Source organism: Equus przewalskii, chromosome 22 (assembly GCF_037783145.1).
Source record: "Equus przewalskii isolate Varuska chromosome 22, EquPr2, whole genome shotgun sequence".
Classification (NCBI taxonomy): domain Eukaryota; kingdom Metazoa; phylum Chordata; class Mammalia; order Perissodactyla; family Equidae; genus Equus; species Equus przewalskii.
This window is the reverse complement of record NC_091852.1, coordinates 25,051,511-25,079,474: the sequence shown is the minus strand read 5'-3', so window position 1 is coordinate 25,079,474 and position 27,964 is coordinate 25,051,511. Positions and strand designations below refer to the sequence as shown.

The 27,964-nt window shown below is 39.5% G+C and overlaps 1 protein-coding gene and 1 long non-coding RNA gene across 4 annotated transcripts; one reads left to right on the top strand and one right to left on the bottom strand.

Moving 5' to 3' along the window:
• Positions 1-742: 742 nt before the first annotated feature.
• Positions 743-18,917, bottom strand: CD274 (CD274 molecule). 3 transcript variants are annotated; one of them, XR_011531460.1, is made up of 7 exons: positions 18,615-18,816; positions 13,362-13,427; positions 12,148-12,489; positions 8,201-8,485; positions 6,137-6,241; positions 4,406-4,618; positions 743-3,434 (listed from the first exon to the last, which is right to left on the bottom strand). XR_011531460.1 is itself a non-coding variant. In XM_008525239.2 (7 exons), the coding sequence occupies exons 2-7, from the start codon at positions 13,411-13,413 to the stop codon at positions 3,412-3,414; spliced, it is 867 nt and encodes a 288-aa protein (XP_008523461.1). In that variant the 5' UTR covers positions 13,414-13,427; positions 18,615-18,917; the 3' UTR covers positions 743-3,411. The 3 variants fall into 3 exon arrangements, 2 of the variants coding, with proteins under 2 accessions (XP_008523461.1, XP_070446104.1); XM_008525239.2 differs by having other exon boundaries at positions 4,559-4,618; positions 18,615-18,917; XM_070590003.1 differs by lacking the exon at positions 6,137-6,241 and having other exon boundaries at positions 4,559-4,618.
• LOC139078491 (uncharacterized) lies at positions 7,273-27,051 on the top strand. The gene is made up of 4 exons (XR_011531466.1): positions 7,273-11,498; positions 14,230-14,325; positions 16,882-17,023; positions 25,489-27,051. It is a non-coding gene; the product is annotated as an uncharacterized lncRNA (long non-coding RNA).
• Positions 27,052-27,964: the final 913 nt, after the last annotated feature.

The following is a 27,964-nucleotide window of genomic DNA, read 5'->3' as shown; positions in this document are numbered from 1 at the left end:
TTATATCATCATCATCTCTACAAAGATACTGAAACTGTTCCTTTAAAAAACACCTAGAATCTGCCATATATTCTTAGAAACAGTCATCATCATCTCTTGAGTGTCTGACTCAGAGATGATCAAAAGTCTCCTTAAAGTGAGCTTGATGACTATGTAATTAAGATAAATGACACATTAAAAGTTCTACACTTGGTTGAATGATGTGTTGTCATATTTGTTTTAAAACCACAAATCTTATGGTCCCACCCTTTACTAGGCCTTAATCCTCAAACTGTCTCATTCCAGGTCTCTCACTTCCTTTTCAGAACCTGAAGATTGAAATACATCCAGCGTCACATGCCCTGGCTTGCATATCCATGTTTACTGATCTGAGAAGAGGACTCTCCTAAAGGAAAGTCCCTTTGTTTCCATATATTTCTCTTGAGGACCACTCCTCCTTTCCCACTCTCCTACCTCAGATCTTCAATTTGGATGACACAATTTTTACTCTTTTCTTGGTGTTGTCCTAAAAGACGCTATCGAATGAGAGAGAATTAAAATTTCCAATCCACTCCTTTAAAAAAATAATCCTTTTGATATTTTTCATCACATAGGATTCAAGAGTGTGCTGTGTAAACATAGAAGCTATGAAAAAAGAACTGGGAAAGTGGCTGCAGATATTCCAAGTAAATGTCTCCACTGGGATGTTAAACTGGGAGTGATTTTATAAAACATGTAGAAAACAAGAAAATGGACATGCTGATGCACTGAGGAACAAAATAAATAAGAATATTTTATTAAATTAATGCAGGCATAAACAGTGACAATCAAATGCAGAATTAGATATCTCTGCCTATGTCATTTACAACGAAACACAAGACAAAGGAATAAAGTGCTTTACAAATCCAACGCCACGAGAAGGCATTAAGACTTAGGAATAGAGTAAATAGACTGTATGTCTCACTCAGCCAGAATCCTCATGTGTACTTCATACAAATAAAGGATATTATCACACACACACAGAAACAAGGGATATTGCACAAATGAACATGTACAAAAAGATAACAGAAGGAGTTCTGTTGAAGATTCTGTTTCTTCAGCCTTGACATAGTAAAGCAAAGATTTTCCTTGTTATGGATTCAGGTAAACGGCCAAGAGGGAGGGAATACTTGGGGACCTCCTGAGAGGGCATCTAAATCTCAAAGGCTTTGGAAAGCAACATCTTAGGAGGCATTTGTAGTGATGAGAGCTGGCAGGACTTAAGGGTTCAGGCACAGCTCACGGGCCTTTTCTGGTACAGGTACATAGCGTCTAGGTACTCTACTCAAATTTCCAAAAAGAACATGTGATTTTGTAAGTGCAAATTCAAAGTCAAATTTATACTCAAGAGAAAACAGAAAAAAACACAAGTTCCAGACATGATTCTGTCACAGTTAGTAATAAGGTTGACTCAGTGAACCCCAGAGAACCCATGGGTCTCGCTTTGAGAAACACAAAATAAGTCAAATCCAAACTCACTTATAGAGAAAGTACTCAACAAATGCTGGTTGCCTAAATGGACATGTAGTATGTATTTAGTATGTGTGAAGTCTTATGAAAGATACCACGAGGCTATGGAAAAGATGATCTAGAAACAAACAAGACATCTGGGACCTCTGGGAAATTCAAATTTGTTCCAACTGCTACAGAAGAAATAATACATTAAATTAAAAAAGCAAAGTGCACAGCAGGCACATGACATGTTACCTCTCTGTGAAAAAGAGGAAAAAATAAATATATACTTTCACGTATATTTCCATATACATTCATAAAATATCTGTAGAAGAATACATAAACAAAAGGCAAGAGTGGGTGCTTCTGGAAAGGGAAACTAGGAGGATGGAATAGAGACTTTTTAATGTCTCCTATTGGACCTTTTGAATTCTGAATTATGGAAAGGTATGAATTCAAAATTAAATTGTATTTAAGTAAAAAAGAAAGAACTGCTAAACAATACTAGATATAATATAAGTGAGCATCAGATGACACGGCAAAGGCAAATAAATCAGGGGTAAACAAAATGATAGAAAAAGAATTCAAGAGTTATTTTCCATAGTTTTTAAAAATACTGACTTCTAAACTAAAATAAACTAAAATTGATTTGGTTATTAAAGTGTTTAAGTATTTTCAACTGTCCCGGAACACATTGACTGGCTACCCAGCACGTCCCCTCCTTTTGGCAGCATTTCTAGACTTTCTTCCTCACACCATCATTCTCCTCCAACACCTTATGCTATGACACTGCACTAAATTATAATAATAAATTTTTTTTATCGCTCACCCCATGATACTATGAGCTCCTTGAGGGGCGGTACTTTATTTTGCTCACATGTGTAGACTCACTGCCTGATACAGTGACTGACAGGCACGGGCACTTTCTAAATGTCTGCTGAATGAATGAATTTCTTAAATTAAAACACAGCTGTAAATTGTCTTCTAAGAGGACAGTGAGTCACAGTTGTGGAAATCTGAGGTTCACTATTCACCGGCTTGGGCAATTTAGTTTATCCCTGTGCTCCCTCAGCTGTGAAATAGCTATAATAATAGTGCTTACCACAACACAGTTGTTACAGGGATTAAATGAGATTATGTGTGTAGGAGTCCACACAATTGTAAAGCTATTTAAATGAAACAGATACTGTTTCATGATATTTTATCTTGAGGTCTGAGAATAAGATTATTCAAGTCAACCTAAGTATCAATGGGTTAAACAAGATAATATCCTATACAAACCAATGGTTTGCTCTCTATGCTTCCTATGTACTAACGGTTATGGAGGATACCAAGCACCTTACAGATACTACACGTTTTACTGGACACACAAAAGCCATTAAGCAGTAAGTTTAGTTTGGTGACAAAATTTTAACTTCTACTAAAACATATCTTCAAAAGAAATCATTCACAACCACACTCACATGACAAGACCCTACAGGCTCAAAATAAATAGAAATAACCTACTTAAATATTGTTGTAACACTGGGTCTTTCGACCACACAGAAGACAAATTGAGACACTGAGTGAAGGCAAAGGGCACTTCTGCAGGAACTGACCATTAAATCAGGGAATCTCAACTTGTTTTCCTAGGATGAGCAATGGACAATTGGCATGGAGGCTCATCATTCAGAAGTGTCCTTTCTCCCTTTCATCTGCGTCGATGAGTCGCCAGTCATTTTGAAGTACCAAAGCTTCCTTTCAGGCTACCCTTTCTACTGCATCCTTCTTTGTTCTCCTCCTCTTCTTTCCCAGCTTTCATTTTCAGTGCTTGGGCCTTTTAAGTCCTACATCACCTGCAGCCTGCTGGCCCACTGCATTCTTCTGGTCATACTTAGCTCTGACGAACTCAGACCACAGGCTGAGAATCCCTGCTTTAAGATCAGAAGTTTCAGCGCTGGATTACGTCTCTTCAAATTGTGTATCTGGAGAGTGATAATGAGAAACATAACTTATATTTGCTAGATGATAAAATAAGTTTGCAATAAGAGAAAGAGGCCGATTATATTTATGCCCAATCACCCGTATATGTTAAGGGTGACCAACCATCCTGGTTTGCCAGGACTGTCCTGCTTTTAAAACTGATATTTCCATGTCCTGAGAAATCCCTTAGTCCTAGGCAAATTGGGCCAGTTGGTCACCCGAGGATGGTCCAAACACCATTCACTAATTAGCTCTACAACATATTTGAGTGCTACGGACACATAACGAAACCTGCCTGAGCTGGTCTAAGCTAATTAGACTACTCTAAACTTGGATTCATTGTGAGGTTTGGTTTCTAATCACATTAAATAAAGTTATATAAAAGCCTTTATATAACTTTCTTCTTAGTTCAATCAGCGGGATGAGGTCTTTCTGACCTTTTATAAATGCAGCCACTTTTGGCAAAATGGAATTAAGCAGATAAATTAAGAGTAAGTTTCTACAGTCAAACTAGTAGGCCTTAAAACCTGATTTTTGTCACTTACCAACTATGTGTTCTTGGGCAAGTTACATTATCTTCCTGACCCTTTGTTTTCCCTACTATAAAGTGGAGATAATACCAGTATTTATCTCTATGATTTGGGGGAGGATTAAATGAGGTACTGTACATTAAGCAGTTAACACAGTGCCTGACACACAACTATCTACCTATCCATCTATCTATCTATCTATCTATCCATCCATCCATCCATCCATCCATCCGTCTATCTATCCATCTATCCATCTATCCATCTATCTATCTACCACCCATCCACATAAGTCAGCTTGGTCCCCTGTTGCAGGGAGATGTCAGGATGCAGAGCAATAGAAATCTAGCAGAGAGCAGCTTCCTCCCCCGCCCACACAAAGCTGCTCACACTCTTTACTCTCCAGGGCCACCCTAAATCTCCTCAGACTATGGAGGAGTTCTTACATTAGAGCTGGGAGGCAAAGAGGAGCCAGCAGTTCCAACAGCAAGCATTCTTTAAAAGGAGGCGAGGTTATGGCTGACAGCTTTCTTCCTGTTATGATTTTAACCTTCTGTTTCCTTTTTCTTTAACTTCCCGATCCTGGCTAATATTCTTACCATTTTGTTTCTTTGAGTTCGTATCTCGGGTGATACATTTTTCCACATCCATCATTCTCACTTGAAAGAAAAAAATCACTTTTATTCCCAGATAACACAACTCTATATCCCACACAGTGACTCAAGTTTAAATTCCTACGAAACATTTTTAATTCCCTAGGAAATCTGTAGACTTCCTTATTCCATGGGTCCCAACCCCCGAGGTTGATTCATCAGTTTAGGACACGTGCTTTTTGCTCCTATATTTTCCTTAGGAGCATAGACTTTTATTTTCCATCCTTCCCTCAGAGATGGACCATATTCTGAGGTACTTTATTATTTATTGGTTTTCTAGTCATTCCTAATGCCAACTAACTATTTTTCACAGGGAAATATTCAAAATCCAAGTTGGCAACAGTCACTTTCTTGGACAAACTAACTCCATCTCAGAATCTTCCTGTCATTGAAACTTGATCCTTATATTCTGGCTGTCTCAGTTCTAAGTACTCATTCTCTAGAAACAGCTGACCTCTACTCCCTCAATTACATCACTTTCCCAGATCTGCCCACCCTCTTAAAGGGTTGTGGGGAATTTCTCAGCGACTGCTGGAATTCCCTTCCATTTTCCACTTCCTTATTTGACAGCAGATAACTCTACAGGCAGGTCATCACTGGATCCCTTTGTATACTTCTCAAAGTACTGGGGAAATGTTTAGTCTAAATCATCTTTAAATGGGAGGAAATTATTTGCATAGACTCATTTTCCTGCATTTTAATTGTTCCCATGGGTAAATAGAGAGATAAACATGCAAATTATTTAGAAAACTATCTCACGCTCTCAGTCAGAAATTTTGTAAAACACTCTATGGTAAAAGTTTTACAGCTCTACAGAAGGAACTATTTTTATTACTTAGGTGCCACAAACCAGCTCAATATAACAGCTCAACAAATGCAAGATTCAAATTCATCCAAAAACAACAGGAATTTTAGCTTTTTCTCTCATGTAGTCTATGGTGATTTGCATGATAGGAAGAAAGCGTATGATGCATGGTCTTCTGCCTCCTTCAGACACACCCATTCCCCCACCCTCACACCTGTACACGTGATCTTCACCCAGCAATCCTGCTCAGCTTCACTATAATTGCTGCTAGTGAACAGTGGACTCTCTTTGTGCCATCTTGCAAGGTCAAGTCAGGTTTCCCTGCAGCCATGATCCAACTCTCACCCTCCCGGAAATACAACTACAGTGTTCAGTGCCCCCCTCCAAGACAAGAGATGCCGCAGAACAGCGAAATGAGCAGGACTGAGGAAGAGGTGACGCACAGTTTCACACCGAAGCATAACTAAAACCTACTTTGCATAATTGAAAGTTGGCCCTGGAAGGGGAGGCTAATAGGAAGGCAGCATTTTGCAAATCAGTGTTTCCCTGTAGGGGCACGCTAGCATTTTGGGCAGGACAGTTTCCTGTTATGTGGGACTGTTCTGCACATTACAGGAGATGCAGCATTCCTGATTCTGCCTCCTAAGTGCCATTGTGACAACAGCTCCCCCCACACTTCCCCACATCCCCATTGGAGACCATTGCAATAAAGGAAATACCATGTCTTTTTAGACAGATGATGATTGTCAGGGCTACAAGTAACAACGGGATGACTCCCAGAATTGCCAAGTGAGTTCTCTTATTTGCCGGAACTATAAGTGGTTCTGAAAAACAAAACAAAACAAAAAGAAACTGACTAAGGATAAAATTTTGATGGGAAAGGGTCAGAAAATAACCACCTTTGCAGTTTAATTTAGGTTAGCTTTAGATTAGTTTTCTTAAATACCAAAAGTTTCTGGCCAGCGAGTGGCTGGAATGGTGAGATACCTCTAATACGAATATGGGAACAGCATGGAAAAGTGGAAGAAGCCCAGGCTTTGGACAGATGGACCTAGGGTTAAATTCCGCTGCCACTCACTAGCTTTTGATCTCTGGCAAGTCCTTTAACAAGACTATAAAATGAAAATTATAATAAGTTTTGTGAGGCTAATGTCTGTAAAGTGCCTAACATAGTACCACAGGGAATGGCTCCTCAATACTAAATGGCAGCCTTGATTATTTCACTTCCTCTTGCATTTTTATAGAAGCTAGCAGCCTAGTGAACACGGCAAAGATGGAACATGAAGGCCAACTGGAACTGCCAATGAGCTCCTTCCTCCCCACATCTGTGGTCATGATCAGGGATCAATGTTTGCTTTCTTTTCTTTCTCCACAGTTTGAACATCTTGGGACATCTAGTCACTGGTATCTCTCACTAATCTCTCTGTCTGTGGTCCCACGCAGGAAGAAAAGGGGTCGCAGGCACATGATGCTCAGAGATTGCTAGCATTAGTCATGATCCCTGACAAGCTTTAAAGCCACAACAGCAGCGAGCCTTTGTCTGGTAGCTTACCATTTACAACTCCTGTTCATATGTATTTTATTTGAGCCTCGAGAACTTTGTAAGTCAGGAGTGCCAGGTATGAAAAAAATCCCCAGGTTGCAGAAAAGGAAACAGACTCCAAGAAGTTAGGTGAGTTGCCCTAGGTCTTCCCACAAATAAATTGTCATAAAACAGCTTTTAAATGGCCGGAACCCACTAACGCAGCTCCTACCAAAGTGCCTTATACCCCAGTAAGAGCATCTCCAGAATTTTCTAACTTTTTTTGCTCTTTTTATTCATAGGACCATCCTGGATTGTCTTTTCCTATTGTTTGACTTTTCTACTCTATTTTTCAGTTTTAGTTACTCTGAAGTCCCTGAAGCTTTACTAGCAACATCTAGTGGGGGAGGGGGAGGTAGGAAGGGCTTCTCCGAACACCTCTGGGTTTATGTTAAACATCACGCTCGCCCACCTCACTTTCTTTAAAGGTCTGAGCTTCTAGTCAGACTCTGTATCCTGCCTTACCCACTTCTGCAGGGCAGTGAGACAAAAAATAGTTGATGGAGTGCAGGTAAGAGTCTCAAATCATTTTCATACACCGTAGCTCATTTATCCCTATGATAACCTTGCTCGATAGGTTATAACCATATAGGGAAAGTGGAACATGCAGAAGTGGAGTGGCTTGCTCAGGGACACACGGCCTTATGTCCTGTGCCCCGAGCAGACTGCCTTGAGTTGAAAGGTCACAGACTACCCTGGGGGAGGCAGATGGGGAGGAAGGATCTCTCCCATTTGTAATAAGATAGAACAGTACATTCCACTTGCTTCCTGTCACAGAAACCCCGGAAAGAAAGGAGCAGCTCTGGTGTGCTTGGATTTCGATTCCTGAAACACGGCCTGGGTTGAGGCTTCCTCTCGGGTGCTCCACCAGATCCCCCAGCCATAAGAGCATTTCCTACATAGAACAAGATTGTCTGTCTTCTTGTCTGTTTCCTGGAGAGTGTGAATGGTGTCTTATTCTTCTGTGAGCCCCCAATGCCTGGCACATAGAGCATATTCAATAAATATTTGCTGAATGTTTATTAAATAGCAATATGACTTGGATGAATGGAGGTGAGTAAGCAAGATGCATTTTGTAAATATAGTGTTATTCATTCATTCATTTATTCACTAAACAATGCGTGCCTGTGATGATTAGGCATCACGTTAGGTGCCATGAGACAACACTAGGCATATTTGAATAAGGCATTCAGAATATTACCTGGGATGACCAGCTCAGCTGTACTGTTTTCCTCAAGACCTGATCTCCGAAAAGTGCAGTAGAAAATCTCGTTAGCTGTTGCGTTGATTCTCAGTGTGCTGGTGACATTGAAAAGCTTCTCCTCCCTCTCAGAATTGGTGATGGTGGTTTTGCCACTGTGGACTCGGTGGTCACTGCTTGTCCAGATGACTTCAGCCTCGGGGTAACCCTCAGCCTGACATGTTAGTTCATGTTCAGAGGTGACCGGATCCACAGAAATTCTCTGGTTGATTTTGCGGTATGGGGCTAGGTTACGAGCAAAAAGAAAAATCAGGGCTTTCACTTAGCACGGAACAAGACATGTGGCTTGGTGTTATCCACATTAGAAAGGATATCAGTCCAGGCTGGTTCTCAGAAATAAGCTTAATGTTCAGATGTCCTAGCAGTGGAGAACGCTTGTTAGCTCTGCCTCAATTCTTCTATTCACCTTTGGGCCAAGTTTGGGCTCAAAGGAACAACTATCTTGCTATAAAAATCATATTGCCATTTTCTTTGGGCTCAGAGTAAATATATAGATGAATTTAAAGAGAATTGTCATCTTTAAGCCAGTAGTCTTTCTATCCAAATATACAATATGTCTATCCATTTATTTAAGTATGTACCTTTCTCAGTTAAGTCTTATAGTCACATCAAGACCACGAAAAGTTCACGGTAGTTTTGAAGTCAATATACAATTCAATACACACTCCAGAGGTACAAATACAGGCAGTAAAACCTGGTTGTTAAGGGCAGACTTCAGAGCCGGATTGCTTGAGTTTAGAACCTGGCTTAACAGCTGAGCGAACTTGAGTAAATCACTTAATTCTTTAGATCTCAGTCTTTTCCTCCATACAATGGGAATAACGCCACATTTCATTGAATCTAAGATGCCACCTAGTTAAAGACACACTCAGATTTCAGAGATAGTAAAATGAGAAAAACATGCACCTTGGATATGATAAAGTCCCTACTACATAGAGTCAATTGAGGCTTAAATGAGTTAATACAGGCAAAGCGCTTAGGACAGGTCCTGGCACATAATGATGAGTGTTCATGACTACTACTATTACACTAGAGCTGCTCCTCCTCCTCTTACTCCTACCACTTACGTGCACTCATGTGGTATTCTTTAGAAAGTACTGACAGTTCCTGATGAACTGTCTTGGAAATAAATTTTCACATATCCAAACCTGTTCATGTTTCAAAAGTTTTAGGCTTATCCTATTTGAGGAAATATTTCATGCACTCATTCACTCATTCAACAAATATTTTTGTTTGCTCTTGTTACATTACTACTCTCATATGCCAAGCCCTAGGGATACAGCAATGAATAAAACAGACCAAAATTCCTACCTTTGTGGACTATATATTCTAGAAGGAGGAGAGATACTATAAACAAAATAGATAAGTACATTTATATGATATGTTACATGATATATCAGATGGTGATAAATGCTACAGAGAAAACTTAAACAGGGCTGGCTGGGGGAGAGATGGGGTTGGTGGGGAAAGATAGCATTTAATCCTTGGTTCCCACGAATGAATTAGATTTATCAAGATAACTATGCAACACTTTGTTCTTTTAGTTGCCTAATCCCATTTAAGATCTTGAAAGTATAAATGCGCACTTCATTTTCCCTGCTATTGGGTTCAACGATTAAGGGAAAACAATATTTTTAATGGAAAGTTAGATGTTTGAGAGTCTAATATTTAAACTAACAAACAAGAAAGGTGCAATAACACTCAAAGTGATAATAATAATTGAGTTAACCCAAAACCAACTCTTTCTAATTTCAGTTTTGAAATGCTTCACCTTTAAAATCCCATGGTGAGTAAATTCCCTATGGGGAAGCTGTGTTACCACAAGACTGCAGTGATGGGAAGAGAAGCCTGACAGCATTACTGTAAAATCATTTTCATATGGAGGTGACTCAGGAGTTCTACTTCCCTGAGTTGTAAAGCTCATGTAAGCAGGCCAACAAACTTGTGCTGGTGACACTGCCTTAAGGCAATTGAAGCTTCGTGGCTGGCTTGCTCTCAGTGCAGCTCAACTCAACCTCCAAGATCACTACATGCAAATGACAACAAGATGGATTGGGACTAGGATGCCAATTTAGTAATTTATAATACAAAATGGAATGGTCAAACAAATCAGATCCTCGATCTCACTGGTCATCTGTTTTGCTCCATCAGAGACCCCTCCCTGGAAAAATCATCAGTACCAGAAGGTTTCCTATTGTGTTGAACCAAGCAAAGGAAATAGCAGATCCACAAGGAACATTACAGAGCCCAGATGAACTGGAAGGACACCCTTCCTCACTACAGGGACAGCTGTCCCACTGTCTGCATACTCCTTATAGGCTGATGAGAAACCTTTTCTAGAAGCAAAAACTTATACACTCTATCCTTCCTTCTACCTGTCAGACTTACGCTCTTTCTCCCCACCCCAGATCTGGCAATGTTGGCTGTTGATAGGGCTAAGTCTTGACAATTTGTTTAATCCTTGAAACATAGTAGGTGTTTCATATTTGCTGACGGACTGAAGAAAAGTTGAAAATCCCAACTTGGGATCCCACCAGCTTACTTTCATGAATATCATTGTTCTAAAGAAATATATGGTAAAATAAAATTAAAATTAAATCTACTTCACAAGTGACATTTTCTTGACAACAGTAGCATTAATTGAGCCAGAATCAGAGACCCAATAATGTACCATAAAATAGATGTATTTCTCCTAATTCCTATATAATTTTGATTTTATAGTGATCAGTTATCCATTTCGGATAAATGTTAACTTTTTCTACTTATATTAATTGACCTTCAGATAGATGGTAGTTAGGCCAGGAATGGAAAAACCAAGCGATGATAATTTAATTCTAATCATATAGTAAAAGGTTATTATGCAAACAAAAGAAGCAGGCAGATAATCCGAAAACTATGACTAGAGAACGCAGATTTCAGCTCAATATCAGAAAGTAATTTCAACAGACTATGGAAGACAGGTTCAAATGAGAGGAGTGTCATTGCAGCAAATATGTGAGCAGAAGATCCTTTGGGGGGATTTCTGTTCTTTGGGCATTTGAATTAGCTGCTCTTGCCTGGGATCCTTACAGCTCTCAATTCTATGAATCTTAACAGTGAAAGCAGAGGTGGTCAGCTGAGGTGTTTTCCTTTACGTAGCTGGTGACAACCCAAAACTTTGAACGAAGTGACCTGATGACACATTTGTGGGTCAGTACCCGGGAATCTGACACTCATAGTTCCTCTTCAACACTCCAAGGTAAGATTGGTATAGATTTTTCAAATTGAATGTATGCCCAGTGAGCATAGTTTACGCTGTCTCTGAGGAAGAATAATTACCTGTATACTTGACATGATTATTTTTCGCCTTCAAAGATTGACTTCAAGTCTTTTTGTATGTGAACCTTACAATGGGGTTTGTTTTTAATACATTTATTTGGGTTTGACATAGAGAGGTTCAAAGGAAGGAAAACGCTAGTAGACCTAATAAAATTAAAAAATGATGAATAAAAAAATTCCTATAGGGACACACAAATAGTGGTTACTATCTTTGCATGCCATGGAAGATGGTGGTGAAGGGAGGGGGACACTTTTGTAATTCATTTTACTCCCTTCCATAGTGTCTGAATTATTTGCGAGTACACGTATTACTTTTATAACAAAAAGGTAAAGACTAGGAACTTATTTTTAGGAAAACTGAACATGCTGTGGAACTTGGCTCTGTCAGGTTTGGCTCTGGCTATCCAAGGACGGTCAAATAGGATATGCTCATTGGATGAGTGTGTGAATGAATGAATGAACAGACAGCTGCTGTGGAAAGTAAGCTGGGCTTCCAAGAATGAAAAGTTGTCAACATTGGGATATGGTTTTAATAACGTTTGGGCCTCTTTATCTATAATAATTCTTACCATTGACTTTCAAAGTAATCCGCTTGTAGTCAGCACCACCATAGCTGATCAAGCAGCAGTAAACCCCTGCATCCTGCAATTTCACATCTGTGATCTGAAGTGCGGCCTTTCCCAAGAAGAGCTGGTCCTTCAACAGCCGGGCCCTCTGGCTGTAGCTACTGTGCTGAACCTTCGGGTCTTCCTCCCCATTCACAAATTGAATAATTTTCTTATTCTCCATTTCCCAGTAGACAATTAATGCAGCCAGGTTTAATGGTTCTTCTACTGGGAATTTGCATTCTATTGTCACATTGCTGCCATAGTCTACCACATACAGGTCCTTGGTAACTGTGATAGTAAATGCTGAAAAGAAAGATGACCAATCTTCAGAAGGTGGAAAATTCTTCAAAAAATCTACAGATTAGTGCAGGGACTACAAACAATTTATCTGATCACTCGTGATAATTATGTTTAAGTACTTCTCTAAAATACATATTTTATCCAGTGGGCTTAAAATATGTTTTGGGATACTGTATCTCATCCCTGAATTAGAATAACAAAATTAGCTAAACAAGTCATTGTCCCAAAATTCATAAACATACATTACTGTAGAAATATTATATGGCAATGGGGTACTTATAACCAGGGAAATTTTGTTTCATGTGGACATCCCCAGAATGTCCTTTGACTGGACATCTATTTGCCTTCTACATAGTCTGAATGGTAGATTTCAATAGTCCTCCCTTCTTACTGGCCTAAACTCCTGATCAGTTGTCTGCCCAGCGGTACATGGGTATGGAGATTTAGGAATGGTCTCAGGATGATGCCAGTACTGTGTTACCCTGACACTTTCCATGTACACTGTATTTCTTCCTTAGCATATACTCATTGGGAAAAGCAGGTCACAGAGCAACACCTTCACTCAGAATGATCCTGCCCTTATTTAAAACAAACTAATAAAATTTTCATACAGGCCATTTCCCCAGATAGTTTCAGTAATTATCCCTGGGAAATGGGTAATGGGTAATGGATAAATGGATAATGGGTTACTTTTGTCTCTTTCAGTTTGTCTATATTCCCTATATCTTCGTCCAATGACATGGGTTTATGAAATAAAGAAGGAAAAATAGAATGTCCTCTCTATAAAAAGTTACACCCATTTTTATCACATCCATTTTAACTTATGGTTAAAATATTTAAAATATAGAACCTAATGAAAGGATTTGGTGTCTTACCTTTCAGCAAATGACAGTAGGCCATGAATGTAAAGACACTAACTATCCTCATCTTTCTGGAATGACCTAATTATGGAAAACACAAAAAGAAAACTTCTTTACTCAATAATTGAATACCCAGAGATTACGGGACTTGGTAGTTCTAATTGAAATAGTCTTCTGATAACCAGATAATGACTGATCTGTAAGTGTGGAAATGCAATAGGGAATTTAGGATACTAAGTAATAAGGATTACTAAGTAATACTGTCACTTAATATCCCAGAGCCATATAAAGCCAAATGAAAAAAAGCTACTATGATGAGAATTTTTAAATTTAATTACAAGCCCTGAAAAAATCTTATAGTCTAGACTCAAAAGAAGCCAAGAAGAAAATATTGCACCAAAATGCTCTCAACTACTTTGTGTCTTTTCTGCAGTGTAACATATCTAGAAATCCAAACCTGTCCTGTGCTAAATGTCAAAGCAAAGAGAATATGACTTCCACATCTCCCACCCCTTAATGCTTCTTTTTTCCCCCCAGGAGCTGAATACTTTCATCTTACCCTTTAACTATTCAGGTCTTCCACATCACTACCCCAACCATGCCAGTTCTCCCCCAGGTGCCATCCTTGAAAAATCTACTCTCTGTCCTTCACTTATTCTAAATTATAAATCCTGTTCCCTCAATAAACTGATTCCACTAACAGCAGGGGGAGTGAGAAGGAGAAACAGCTGGATTTGACCAATTCATACTCAGATGTGAATGACTCACAGCCACTCTTTCAGGGGTGTCTGCCTAGATTCTATTCTTCATTTTGTCATCCTGCTTGAAATTCTACCAGTTCTTTCACTCAGCAAACATTGATTGAGCATCTCCTCTGCACCAGGCACTATTTTAGGCGCTGGGGATACAGCAGTGAAGAGGAAAGAAAAATCATTCTCCTCTTGGAGCTTATATTCGAGCAGGGGAGTAAATAAAGAAGGTTCGTACAGTTATTTCAGCCTTTCTGTTTACTTAACAACATTTTCTCTCTTGTGTTATACATACATTTATGTCCTTTGAGAATAAAGTCAATTTTCTCTCTTAGAGTCTCTTTGAGCTCTGTATACATACAAAAACTCACAATTGACCAACTAATCAATGCGACACCTATATAAAGCAGAAGATTAATGCTCCTAATATATAAATAGCTCCCAAAAATCAATAAATCAACAAGGAAACTACACACAACCCAAAAGGAAAACGAGTATAAAGATTCCAACATACAGTTCAGAGAATAAGAAATACAAATGACTTCTAAATATAGGAAAGGATGCTCAATCTCACCGATAAAAAAAGTATAAATTTAAGACAGGAGATACCATTTTTCACCTATTAGCTTGACCAAAATTATAAAGATTCCTAATATTTAGTGTTTTTGAGGATATGAACAAATGGGTTTTCTCATCCACTCATGATAGGAATGTGAAGTTGTATAAACTTTTTGGAGCACAATTTGGTAACCTCTATTAAAAATTTAAATGTGTATGTCATATGAGCTTTCACTTCCTCTCCTAGAAGTATATCCTCCAAAACCAAAAATATATAACACAGTATATGTAGAGGGATGGCATTGGTAATACTAGCCTCAAACTGGGACTACCTAGACAGCTTAAGTAATTAAATAAATTTTGGTATATTCATACAATGTAATACCATTAAGGACAGAATTAAGTACATGTAGATGTATTGATTTTGCCCAGATGTAGAAAGTAAGCTGCAGAACAGCATATGTAGCTGTTTTTAACAAAAGAAATCCACTTTTGCTAAAAACAAACAAAAAAAACCTCAGTGTGTATGTGTGTGTGTTTAAATGTAGAAAATGTCTAGAAAAATCCATACCAAGATGCTGACAGTGATTAACTCTAGCAGTAAAATTAGAGGGAGGATAGGCAGGTATTCACCTCTTTAAAGTTTTTAAAAGGAAGAAAGGAGGGGAGAAAAGGGAAAAAAAGGGAGACGAGATTGTGAATGATTTCTTTGGTGTTTTTCTGTGTCCAAATTTTCAAGTGAATGAATATGTCTTACTTTTATTATTAGAAAAAATAAAAACAAAATTAATGCACCATTTCACCTTGCCAAGCTGCACAGTGTTTGGCAGATAGAGCAGCATAATGGAAAGAACCCCAGAACCTTCTAACTGAGGTAGAATAATGACATTTGTTTATTTTTAACTTTTTCTTCATTATTAGAGTAATATAACCATACTACAGAAAATGAGAAGAGAAGGGGAAAATTGCCCACTATTCTACCACTTTAACCCAGGTAACTCCTGGAAACATTTTTGGTTGTCAAAACGGGCTGAGGGGGAGGAGTGTAAAGGTCGTAAAGGTCAGGGTAGCTGCTAAATATCCTGTGATAGACAGGAAAACCCCACAGCAAAGCCATGTCTGGCCCAAAACATCAAAAGTGCCACGGCTGAGAAACCTTGCAATCACTGTGAGCATTTTAGCATATATTTTTCTTCCAGTCTTTTCCCCTATGAATCTTTGAAAAAGTAATTATAACTTTATCATACATTCAACACTCATTTTTTCATTTAATATAATGACATAGATATTTTCCATATTACTGCATGACATTCATAACTATCTTATTTAGTGGTGCCGTCATGTTCAATTCCTCTATTGTTAAGTATAAGATTGCTTCCAATTTTAAAAATATCAGAAGTATTTGTGCATTCAGCAAATATTTGTTAAGCGTCTACTGTGTGCCAGGCCCCACGCTAGGCCCTAAGGATAGATTCCCAAGTGGAATTATTGATCAAGGAGAAATAACATTTTCCTTATTCTTGACACATGTGGATAATTGGTACCAGTTACATTGTATCTTCACCCAGCACTGGGTGCTGTTTTAAAACTATTCTAATTTGGTTATTGAAAAGTACAACTTGAATTTTTCTCAGGTTTGTTGATTGTTTTAGTTCTTTTGTGAATTATCTGATCAGTTTTCGCCCTATTTATCTTACTGGTTTCTTATCAACCTGTAGAAATCCTTCATGTTCATATACATATACAAAAAGGATAAAATAAAACAAATCATCCTCCTCCTGCTGGTGTGAGGCGCATAATCCTTATTTCTCGCCTTCCTGTCTGCCATGTAGATGGGAACAGGGATGGTATTCAGGCCTGTGAGAACACAAAGCTTGTGGAAATGAGGCTGCCGCAGCAGCTATCCAGCTGTCCTTTCTTTGGGTCAAAGTTGATTATACTACAAGTATAAAATTCTAATGTGATATTATTAACACAAATATACATATTGGGCAGAAGAAAAGTTAAAATACCCCTAACTCCAAGCAAAGAACTGTTCAGTAAAACAGAGAGACGTTAAATCCACTCATGGATTACAACGAATTTTGCCAATGTTTATGGCATATTCTGGTGGAGTTTCTATCTTTAACAAATTTGGATGAAAATTTTAGGAGTAGTAAAGATTTACTGGAAGGTGATGGATTAGATCTGATATTTACCTAACTGTTTATTATACTTCCTCTTCCAAGGCTCCATTCCCTTGGATTGTAACTGTCATCAGCAGAAGACCAAAAGGGGGAAGACAGACCATGTGCATAAACATGGTCTTTGACCTCTAAACCCCACAACAGGACAGCTGGTCTAAGAGAAGAATAATGACATCTTCTTCAGGTAAGAAACTCTGACGGTATAGCTGAATTCCAAGAAAGAACTGAGACATTCAAAGGGCAAGGAAATGTGAACTAGGGAAGAAGTGATGGTTCATTCAGGATGGGGAAGCAGGTTTGTCCCTGGGGGAAACCAGTATAATACTATGAAACTGACACTACTTCTCTACCTCCCAAGGGTAGCATGAAGAAACAGGGGAAATAATTTAAGCTTTGTTTCTCAAAAGTAGGAGCAAGGAGTGTCTTGATATCTGTTGGTTTAGGGTCTCCTTTTATTTTTACCTGATGTACATGAACTACGATTTGATTTTCACACACACACACACAAATTCCAAGAGTTTGACGACGTGTCTCCACGTGAGCTGAAAACCCACCTCGTTAATAGATCAGGAGAGTTGATCTGTTAAACCTCTACTAAACTATCAAACTCTATGAGACTCAACTAAACCCTGTTCCCAAACTCCATTTGGGTGACTTTAGTGACCCCAAGACATGCTTGTACATTTACCAGGTGTGGCTTCAGTTCCCTACAGTATTTCTGTGACCTCCTTTAAGACCACACTCTAACTGCTGTCCTGCAACCTCTGTCTACCCCCTTCACCAAAAAAGGCTAATTTTTTCCTCAGAGTATCATAGTTTTTCTTAAAAACTGCTGGCAATTGTCAATGTGAACTGGTACAGCCTTTCTGGAAAGCAATGTTCAATTTACATCAAAAGGCCTTTAAAATATTCAGACTCTTTGACTAACGAGTTACAATTCCAAGCGTTTACTTGAAGGAAATAATTAGCAATGTCCCAGAGAGTTATATACCATGATGTTCAGTGAATGGCTAAAACAGTAAACCACTATAAATAACCTTTATGCTCAGCATGGGGGTTAATTTTGCTTGGTTACTCTGCATGATGAAATACAGCCATTAAGGAAAAATCACATTTCAGAAGGCTATTTAATCCATAGAAAATGATCCATAGTACATATATTTTTTAGGTGCAAAAAACAAGGCAGAACATCGGTACTTAAAGTATTCCCTGTGTTATAAGGCAAACCCAAACTGAACTTTGACATAGACCAAAGTCAATGTGTCTAAGAAATGTTTTAACATTTTTTTCTTAGGCTCCTCTCCTCCTCTTTCAGGACTCCTTTAGGTCCTCAGAGCAGACAGAGCAAAGAACTCAGGTTCTGGTATCCTGGATCTTACACCAGGAAGGGACCTTAGGAGATGCTGCAGGTGGGATATCTCACCCAGAACAAACTGCTAGTGAGTGGCTGATGGTGGACCAGGACCCAGGTGTCCTGACCTCCAGCCTAAGAATTTCCCTCTAGACTCGGCTACCTACCTCAGGACCATATTCATGAACGCGCAGAAACATATACTTACAAGACTGACATTAAGCAAAACTGAATCTCACCTGGTGAAAGGCCAAACATGTTACCTGTTCTTATTAATCTTGACAGCTCCACTGCCCCCTAAACCATGGCGCTTCCCCTTTCCCTCCTCTTCTCTCCACCCCAAAGAAAGGGTCTATAGACCGTCCGTTTTTAAACGCCGAGCGAGATGGCCAGTGGGCGACCTGCGGGGAAGAAAGCTCCCTACCTGCCGGCGGGGAGACTCGTGGCGAGCGGGGAGACCCGGGACGCTGCACCCAGCTGCGAAGACTGCGGGCGGCGCATCCAGTCCAGAAGGGGTCGCTTTGAGTGGGCGGCAAGAAGGGGTGGAGCGGGAGTGAGGTCCCCGCCCATCTGCAGGGAAAGACTTCTCTGGGTCAGCTCTTCTTCAAAAACAACTAGACTGCCCCGGTAACCCGCTTGTCAGAAGTGGAAGTATCTTTCCCTGCAGCTCTTTTGAGAAGTAAGCGAATCTTGCGTTCTTGGAAGAAAAATGTATATAAACGAAACCAAAAGTGAAACTCACTAGTACGGTTTCCTGTAAATCAGCTTTTTAAAGGAAAATCTTCAAGGATTAAACCAAATCAACATCTGATGTTTTTAAAAAGATTTAAAATAATAATACTTTCAGAATTTAGACGTCTTAAATTCTACTATCAGGTTTCCCCCGTTTCTGATAAATGCTTTTACAAGGTGATGGAACATCTTGACATAACGATATAATTCTACAGCATATAGAAAGTAAAATGACAGGCCCACATGGCTTTGGTTTTTATTCTAGAAAGTAGGTGTGTGTGTAATAGCAAATATATTTTTAAAACGTGGATTTTGTGACTTCCTCAAAAAGTTCCTCGACATAATGAAATGTCAATTGCTTCGTCATTAAAAGAACTTCCCATCACGAGTTACAACTTTTAAGAACAGTTGGATCTCTGCTCTCTCTCTTGCCATCCTTGGGATCCTGGGCGGGGTAGCACATTCTAGGTGAGGGTTAAGAAAACCCTTCTAGTAACACATCAGTGAATGAGCCCAAGCTGAAACGACGCCATTCACACAAGGGTGGTGGCATAATGTATTTAAGCATTCGAATGGACTTCTAGGTGCTTCTCTCTTTCTCTCTCCTTTATTCCTTCTCTCTTTCCCTCCTTCCTTCCTTCCTCCTTTCCTTCCTACTTCTTTTCCCTCTTTCCTTCCTCCTTTCTTTGTAATTTTAAATCGATAATTTGAACTCTTCATTGGTTGCCTTTCTTGCTTATTCATTTCAACTGCAATTCAAAATACTGCCTAATGAGTGACTATTAAGATGTGCATTGGCTATGTTATGGCATTTGCTTCCCAAGTAAGAATTTTCACATTCTCAGAATATCACATATTTTTATTCTTTAACTTGGAAGAATACTGAGGATGATACCTCCTTAAAAATCTGGTGGAGAAATATAGGCAGCACACTCTTTGACATCAGTATCAAAAGGATCTTTTTGGACACCATAACTCCTCAGACAAGGGAAACAGTACAAAGAATAAATAAATGGGACTTCATCAGACTAAAAAGCTCCTTCAAGGCAAGGGGAAACAGGATTGAAACAAAAAAACAACCCACTAGTTGGGAAAAAATATTTACAAGTTATTTATCCGACAAAGGGTTAATCTCCATAATATATAAAGAACTCACACAGCTCAACAACAAAAAATCAAACAACCCAATCAAAAAATGGGCAGGGGACATGAACAGACATTTCTCCAAAGAAGATATATGGGTGGCCAATAGACACATGAAAAGATGCTCATCATCACTAATCATCAGGGAAATGCAAATCAAAACTACACTAAGATATCACCTTATACCTGTTAGAATGGCAAAAATAACCAAAACAAAAAGTGACAAATGTTGGAGAGGGTGTGGAGAAAAAGGAACCCTCATACACTGTTGATGGGAATGCAAACTGGTGCAGCCACTATGGAAAACAGTATGGGGATTTCTCAAAAAATTAAAAATAGAAATACCACATGACCCAGCCATCCCACTACTGGGTATCTATCCAAAGAACTTGAAATCAGCAATTCCAAAAGTCCCATGCACCCTTATGTTCATTGCAGCATTGTTTACAATAGCCAAGATGGGAAGCAACCTAAATGCCCATCAGCTGATGATTGGATAAAGAAGATATGGTATATATATACAATGGAATACTACTCAGCCATAAAAAAGGATAAAATCGTCCCATTCACAACAATATGGGTGGAACTTGAGGGCATTATGTTAAGTGAAATAAGCCAGATAGAGAAAGACAACTCTGTATGACTCCACTCATAGGTGGAAGTTAAACATATAGACAAAGAGAACTGATTGGTGGTTACCAGGGGAAAGGGGTGGCAGGGGGAGGGCACAAAGGGTGAGGTGGTGCACCTACAACATGACTAACAATAATGTACAACTGAAATTTCACAAGGTTGTAAACTATCATAATCTCAATAAAAAGTTAAAAAAAATCTGGTGGAGAGTGTGAAATTCTCTTTAGCTTCAATAAATTTGTAATAGACTTGGAGATTCAGCTCAGATGCTCCCTCTTTCAAATCTCTTTTTGAGGCCACATGCTGGAACACAGCAGTGTCTTCCCAACTTTAGTTCCTGTGATATTTTCTATTCAACCTGTTTCATTTTTCTAAAAATGGTGGTCAAAACCCAGAACATAGATATCATGACCTACTAGTGTGGTCATGACTATTGAGTCAGAAAAAAAACTGGCTCTAGAGTCATCTACCACTAACTAGCTGAGTTGTCTCAGGCAAATAATTTACTGAGTAGGCAGGATGAGCAATATCTTTTTAGATGGTTACCATGATCCATGAGTAATTTTTAAAACTGGGGGAGGGAGTGTGTTTAGTTTTTTGTTTATTTTATTAAAGCAATGTTTAAGGTCTACATAATGATCAACAGAGAAGGCAGGAGGTGAATGGAATTTGTCTTTCTCTAAAGTTCTTGATGAGAATGGAAGGTATTTATTCAGCTTGCTGCTCAGTAATTTACATATTAGTAATCTGAAGATTTGTGATTTAGTTCATCTCACCCACCTGTTTCCACTCTTCAGCCATTCATTGTCCCATACAGTTTACCAAGCTTCTGAAAGATGTTTTTAAAATCTTCTGGAGATAGAAAAACAGGATATGTGTAGAAAAAAGAGATCTTATCACTTAAAAAATATATGAAAATCAAAACAGCTGGGGTGGGGGCAGTTGGCATTAGTTCTGAAACTTTGTGTTGGTTTTGTGATTTGGGGAAAGTGGACAGAGAAGTGCTAAGATAGGAGAAGAGCAGTGGGAAGCCAGAGCTGAAGAACCAGACACTCTTATCCTCTCTAGGATTGCCGTTTCCCATTCATGCCCCTCTTACTCTGTTCATTTTTAGAAGCTACAAACTCATCATGGCCAATGTGCTGTTTCTCAGAGTGATTCTGAGGGTCACTTGCATCACAGTTGAATCTGGTTCTCTGGGAGGTCTTCCTAGGAGCCTGCATTTCAATATCATCCCCAGGTGATTCATGTGCACTCTGAAGTTTGGAAAACTGATGGTATAATGTTTAAGGAAAAAATTGAACCAAGGATTCTTTGCAAGTGCAGTTATAACTCCCCCTCCTCCATTTAATTTGGTTTATTGGTATCGATACCACTCTTTGCTCTACCTCTGCCCATTCCACTTCCACTTCCACTTCTACTCCTAAAATAAGAGAGATGATCCTTGATTGTCCTGATCTTTGAAGGAGGATAGATTCCAGGGTCTTACACCTGGGTGTGAAGTGATGCTAGCAATTTCCTGGTGAAGGAGCAATTTCCAGTAAACTTTCTTGATCATCAAAAACAGGATATGGGGCTGGCCCGGTGGTGCAGCAGTTAAGTTCACACGTTCTGCTTCTCGGCAGCCTGGGGTTCGCTGGTGCAGATCCCAGGTGTGGACATGGCAATGATTGGCAAGCCACGCTGTGGTAGGAGTCCCACATATAACATATAAAGTAGAGGAAGATGGGCATGGATGTTAGCTCAGGGCCAGTCTTCCTCAGCAAAAAGAGGACGATTGGCAGTAGTTAACTCAGGGATAATCCTCTTCAAAAAAAAAACAAAACCAGGATATAATGTAGATAATTAAAAAAAAACTATTGACAAACTGCTTTCTTTGCATTGAATATTTGAAAATGCATTTTATTATTATTTATAAAGACAATATCCAGATTTGTCCCCATTTTCTATTTGTGATTGTGGAGGGTTGTAAACCATTGCCCTATGTTTCTCTCACTCTGTCCATCCACCATCTCCCGCTTTCTGTTGCCTCCACATTTGCCATCTATTTGTACCCCATCGATTGGTGCCAAACAGACTTCATGGAGCAGATGACTTTGTCCTGGTTATACAACTGTTTAAAATACAGGAATAATTAATATATGCGGATGGCCAGGGAGTAGCAGCTGTCATCACTTGACATCTATGCTCAGGTGCTTCTCTCACTTACAGGGTATTTATCTCTTTCCTTCCTGTCCTGAGCTGGGGAAGACCTGGCCAAGTAAAGAGCTCTTGCCTTCAAAGGGCAGCTCCCACTCTGTGGGTACCTTAAACCAAAGGAGAGGCCTCCTACAATGTCCCCTTTCCTCAGGAATTCACAAACCCAGACATAAATAATTATGACTTGGATAAACGCTGCAGGAATTTGGAAACACTTTATGGCAAATAACGTAATTCCAAGGAATCTCAATAAATGAACTGAAGGCCACTAAAAATAGAGTTTACAATTGGGAGATACCCTTTCAGGGGATACTGGGAAATATTTTATTGATTTAATATCCAAGAACTAAATAACCTAAGTGCATGTTGTATAACTGAAATAATCTCCTTGTAAGTCATTTCTCTTGGTTTAAGCACATGGTTTAGTTCAAATGTCTCTTGTGGAACTTCCTTCAGAAGTATTAGTTTATACTCACACTTGGTTTTAAGCCAACAACAGTGTGAGTTCTAAAAGTCTTCAAAACCCCTACTTTGAAGGGAACAACTGATTTTTGTTTCCTGGTATGAGTAAGTGGTTATTCAAAGACCAATTATAGTCACATCCAGGTTAGTGGATCGAGAATCTAATCTGCCATTCATGATTGTAGATTCATCATAAAAGAATGAAAAGTAGTTTTCTCTTTTCCCTTACCTTTTCCTGAAAGGACAGCAAGGCCTTTCTCTTCCAAGAGAGAGCTTCCAAACATAAACTAATAAACAGAAATCAGATACTAGAAAGTCCTATTTAAAAAAAAAGGAAAGAAAGAAAATACGATGGAGGGCCAGCCCTGTGGCCGAGTGGTTAAGTTCTCATGCTCTGCTTCGGCAGCCCAGGGTTTCCCCAGTTCGGATCCTGGGCGTGCACATGGCACTGCTCATCAAGCCATGCTGAGGCGGCATCCCACATGCCACAACTAGAAGGACCCACAACTAAAAATATACAACTATATGCCAGGGGATCTTGGGAAGAAAAAGGAAAAGTAAAATCTTTAAAAGAAAAGAAGATTGGACAATATGGTAGAATGCCTGGAAGTGAGGCTCCTTTAGTTATGGTGGACAGGGAAAGCTTCTCTAAGAGGTAACAGTTCAGAAATGAACTATGAAGACAACCATGAAAAGACCTGTAGGACAAGCATTCCTGGCAGAGGGGTCAATAGGTACAAAGATCATAAGGAGAGAACAAATTTGGCAAGATCTAGGACGGAAAGAAGGTCATTGTGGCTGGAGTGTGGCGGGAAGGGAGGAGTGGTATCAGATCATATCATGAAGGGTCTTGAGGACTAAGAGAAGAAGATTAGCTTCTAATTGCAGTGGAAAGGCACTGGATGATTTAAGCAGGGGAGTAACCTGATGGATGTTTTAAAAATATCACTCTAGCTGTGGTCTGAAGAATGGAGTGTAGAGGGACCAGCATGGAAGCTGGGAGACTTTAGGAGCTGTTGCTGTAGACCACATTCAAAGTATAATTTGGAAGTAGAACTAATGGAGCTTGCTGATGAATATGAGTAGTAAGGGAGAAGAGGGAATCAAGGATAATATATATGTTTTAATACGCTGTTCCAGAGTATTGAGAAGAAATTACTATCTTTTCTGGAAATGGAAAGTTGGCAGCAGTATGCTGGGAGTGGCCCAAAGCCTTGGTCCTACTCCAGGGACTTGCTATTAATCAGGCTGTGAAATGACTGGTCCAGGTCACTTTCTATCAGAAGCTGAAGAAATTCACAGGGAGGACAATGCAAGGGATGACAGAAAAAGGCTCTGATTATGGCTAGAGCATTCCTCTGATAGGGTTGGCGGAGGGAAAGCCTCAGAGGCTAAGAAATGCCATCAGCTAAGGCATCAGCATTAAAGGGTATGCATGTGTGAACTCTGTTCAGGGATGAAGGGTTTTACTCCCTTACAGAATATGGATGGCAGAGTGGGGGGTAAGTAGAAAGCATAGGTTTCAATCATTCCCGTGTATGAACAAGCCAAGTAGAAACATGTGAACTACAGACTAGAGTTATAGACATTTTACAACCCCAAGTGAAGGTCTCTGACCCAGAAATTCTTGCTGATTTTGTGCCAATCAGAGCTGACAAAGTAAAAGAGACCACAGCAGCATTTTATGAGTAAGATAAGATAGTGAGACTCTGGCTTCAAACATTGGGGTAGACTTGGGAAGTCAGAAGCAACATAGGCATGCTTCTACTGAGTGAAGTTCAACTCTCTCAAGGCAAGGGCCCAGAGGGTAGAGATAAGCAGTTTCCCCAACTCCAGTGAGGGCTGGCCTAAGTTTGGGTTGGAAAACATAGTAATAGTTGGCTTCTGATATAGTAGGGCTGGTCTCAAGCAAAATCATTGAGTATTTATCACCCTGTATTTCACAGACTCCAATAGACATGGAAATAACCCTCATTTGCTTGGTAAAGGGGATAATTAATGCCTGCCACAGCAACAAAAAATTTAACCCAGTTGACTCATCATTTTTCTTGTGTTCTTGGAGGGCAAGAGGAAGATGGGAAGTTGGCATAGCGAAGAATAAATTCTAACATTAACATGCTTGTTCCCAGGTTTGCGTGGAAGAAATGTGATGGACGCTGCCAGACCAGGCTGTGCAGCACTTCCAGGGATGCTTGCCGGAGAAGGAGAAGAAGAATGAAGACTGAGGTATAAGTATAGTCTTGTGGTGTCCCTGGGTCACAAACAGATGTTGTGTCCTTCTTGCGAAGAGCTCCAAAGGAGAGGGAATATATGATAAAGTAGATCATTTTATTCATCAGAGTCCAGAGACTGTTTTCAACTAAAAAACAAAAAACAGCATTCAGGGTAGGAGACCAGGCTGAATTTCTCAGGGGTACAGGAGCCTGAGAGCCCCGGGTTGAGAACAGGGTCATGTGAGTTGCATGGGCTGTAGGAGGAGGAAGTTAATAGGGGTTTGGTTTAGTGATATGGAAACCTCGTGGTCAAGAAGGAGGAGAAATATAAGCACCTACTGTAAGCAGAAAAAATTTGGAAAGAGAAATATCTAGAGAAGCGATTAGGAGGCTGTTCAATATGCTGCGCAGAGCATTTGCAGGGACTGCTTTAAAAAGTTTCAGTATTTTTCTTCAGGCTTCAGCAGTCAGTTTATGTTTTCTTAGAATGCTATTACATGCTTGGCCTGAACCATGTGAAGCCTGTTTTCCTCAGGTTACACTCTGAAATATAATCACTTCCTGCTCAGAAAAGCTTTCCTTGACTTTGCTGCCCCTTTAAATTATTGTCATCTCTGATTACTCCATTTCAATGGCAAACCTCAACCAACTATATCATCACTTTTTTCAACTACCAAATTAACAAAACAAAATGCAATAATTATAATAAAGATCAAAAATTGCAGAAATAGTAAAACATATCGCATTTTTTATATGTCAGACACTGTCTTGGTGATTTACATATATTAGCTCATTTAAATTTTGCAACAATCCTATGAGGAATGTATTATATATATATATATATATATATGGGTTTTTTGGGGTTTTTTTGCTGAGGCAGATTCACCCTAAGCTAACATCTGTGCCAGTCTTCCTCTACTTTGTATATGGTTCGCCACCACAGCATGCCCACTGACAAGTGGTGTACATCTGTGCCGAGGATCCAAACCTGCAAAACTGGGCGGCTGAAGTGGAGCAGCCACTAGGCCATGGGGCTGGCCTCGTGGAAGGTAGTATTATTGCCCCTATTTCAGAGTTGTCGATACTGAGGCACAGAGCTTAAGTAACTTGTCTAAGCTTATGCAGTTAGGAAGTAGCACAGCCAAGATTTGAAACCAGGCATTCTGGTTCCAGTGTCTATGCTCCTAACTACCATAAAAGTGTGCAATGAAATTAGTATCCTTATTCACTGCTGGTGGCATTGTGAATTTGTTCAGCCTCACAAAGTTAAACATGAGGGCCCAGCCCAATGGCTAAGTCATTAAGTTTGCACACTCCACATCAGTGGCCCAGGTTTCGCTGATTGGGATCCTGGGCCTGGACATGGACCACTCATCAAGCCATGCTGAGGTGGCACCCCACATAGCAGAACCAGAGGCACTCACAACTGGAATATGCAACTATGTACTGGGGGGCTTTGGGGAGGAGAAGAAAAAAAAAGGAAGATTGGCAATAGATGTTAGCTCAGGTGCCAATCTTAAAAAAAAAAAAACAACGTTAAATATGGAGTTACCATATGACCCAGTAATTCCATTCCTACATATATACCCAAGAAAACTGAAAACATATATACGAAAACGTGTACATGAACATTCATAGCAGCATTACTCATTACAGCAAAAAAGTTGGAATAATATAAATGTCCATTAATTTTGAATGGATAAACAAAATGTAGTATACCCAAGCATGGGGATATTTTTCAGCCATAAAAAGGAATGAAGTACTGATACATGCTACAACTTGGATGAACCCTGAAAAGCTTATGCTAACTGAAAGAAGCCAGATACAAAAGACCGTATATTGTATGACTCCGCTTATATGGAATGTCTAGAATAGGCAAATCTATTGAGACAAAAAGCAGATTGGGGTTGCTGGGGGCTGAGGGAAGGGAGTAAATGGAGAGTGATGGCTATTGCATATGGGGTTTCTTTTTGGGGTGATGAAAATATTAGAGAATTAGATAGTGGTGATGGTTGCACAACTCTCTGAATATCCTAAAAGCCACCAAATCGCATACTTTAAAGCAGTGGATTTTATGGTATGTGAAGTATATCTCAATTTAAAAATCTCTAGGTAGGGAGAGAACTGCGTGAGTCTACCACTGCCATTATATTACACTGCCACATGGTGTCACTGTTGAGGAATGGACAAAGTCCAAACAAGGTTTGTACAAAGCTCAGAGATGCTCTGGTTCAGATTGTGCCCAGGCTACAGGCGTGCTCCATGATTGAGGTGTAAGGTTAAAATTCAGAACGTGTTCCTCAGAGCATGGGCAATACCATTCCAGAACAGCTTAATACTGAAGAAATTCTAGCCTCAGCCCCAGACGGTACAACTACTTGCTCCCTTTCAC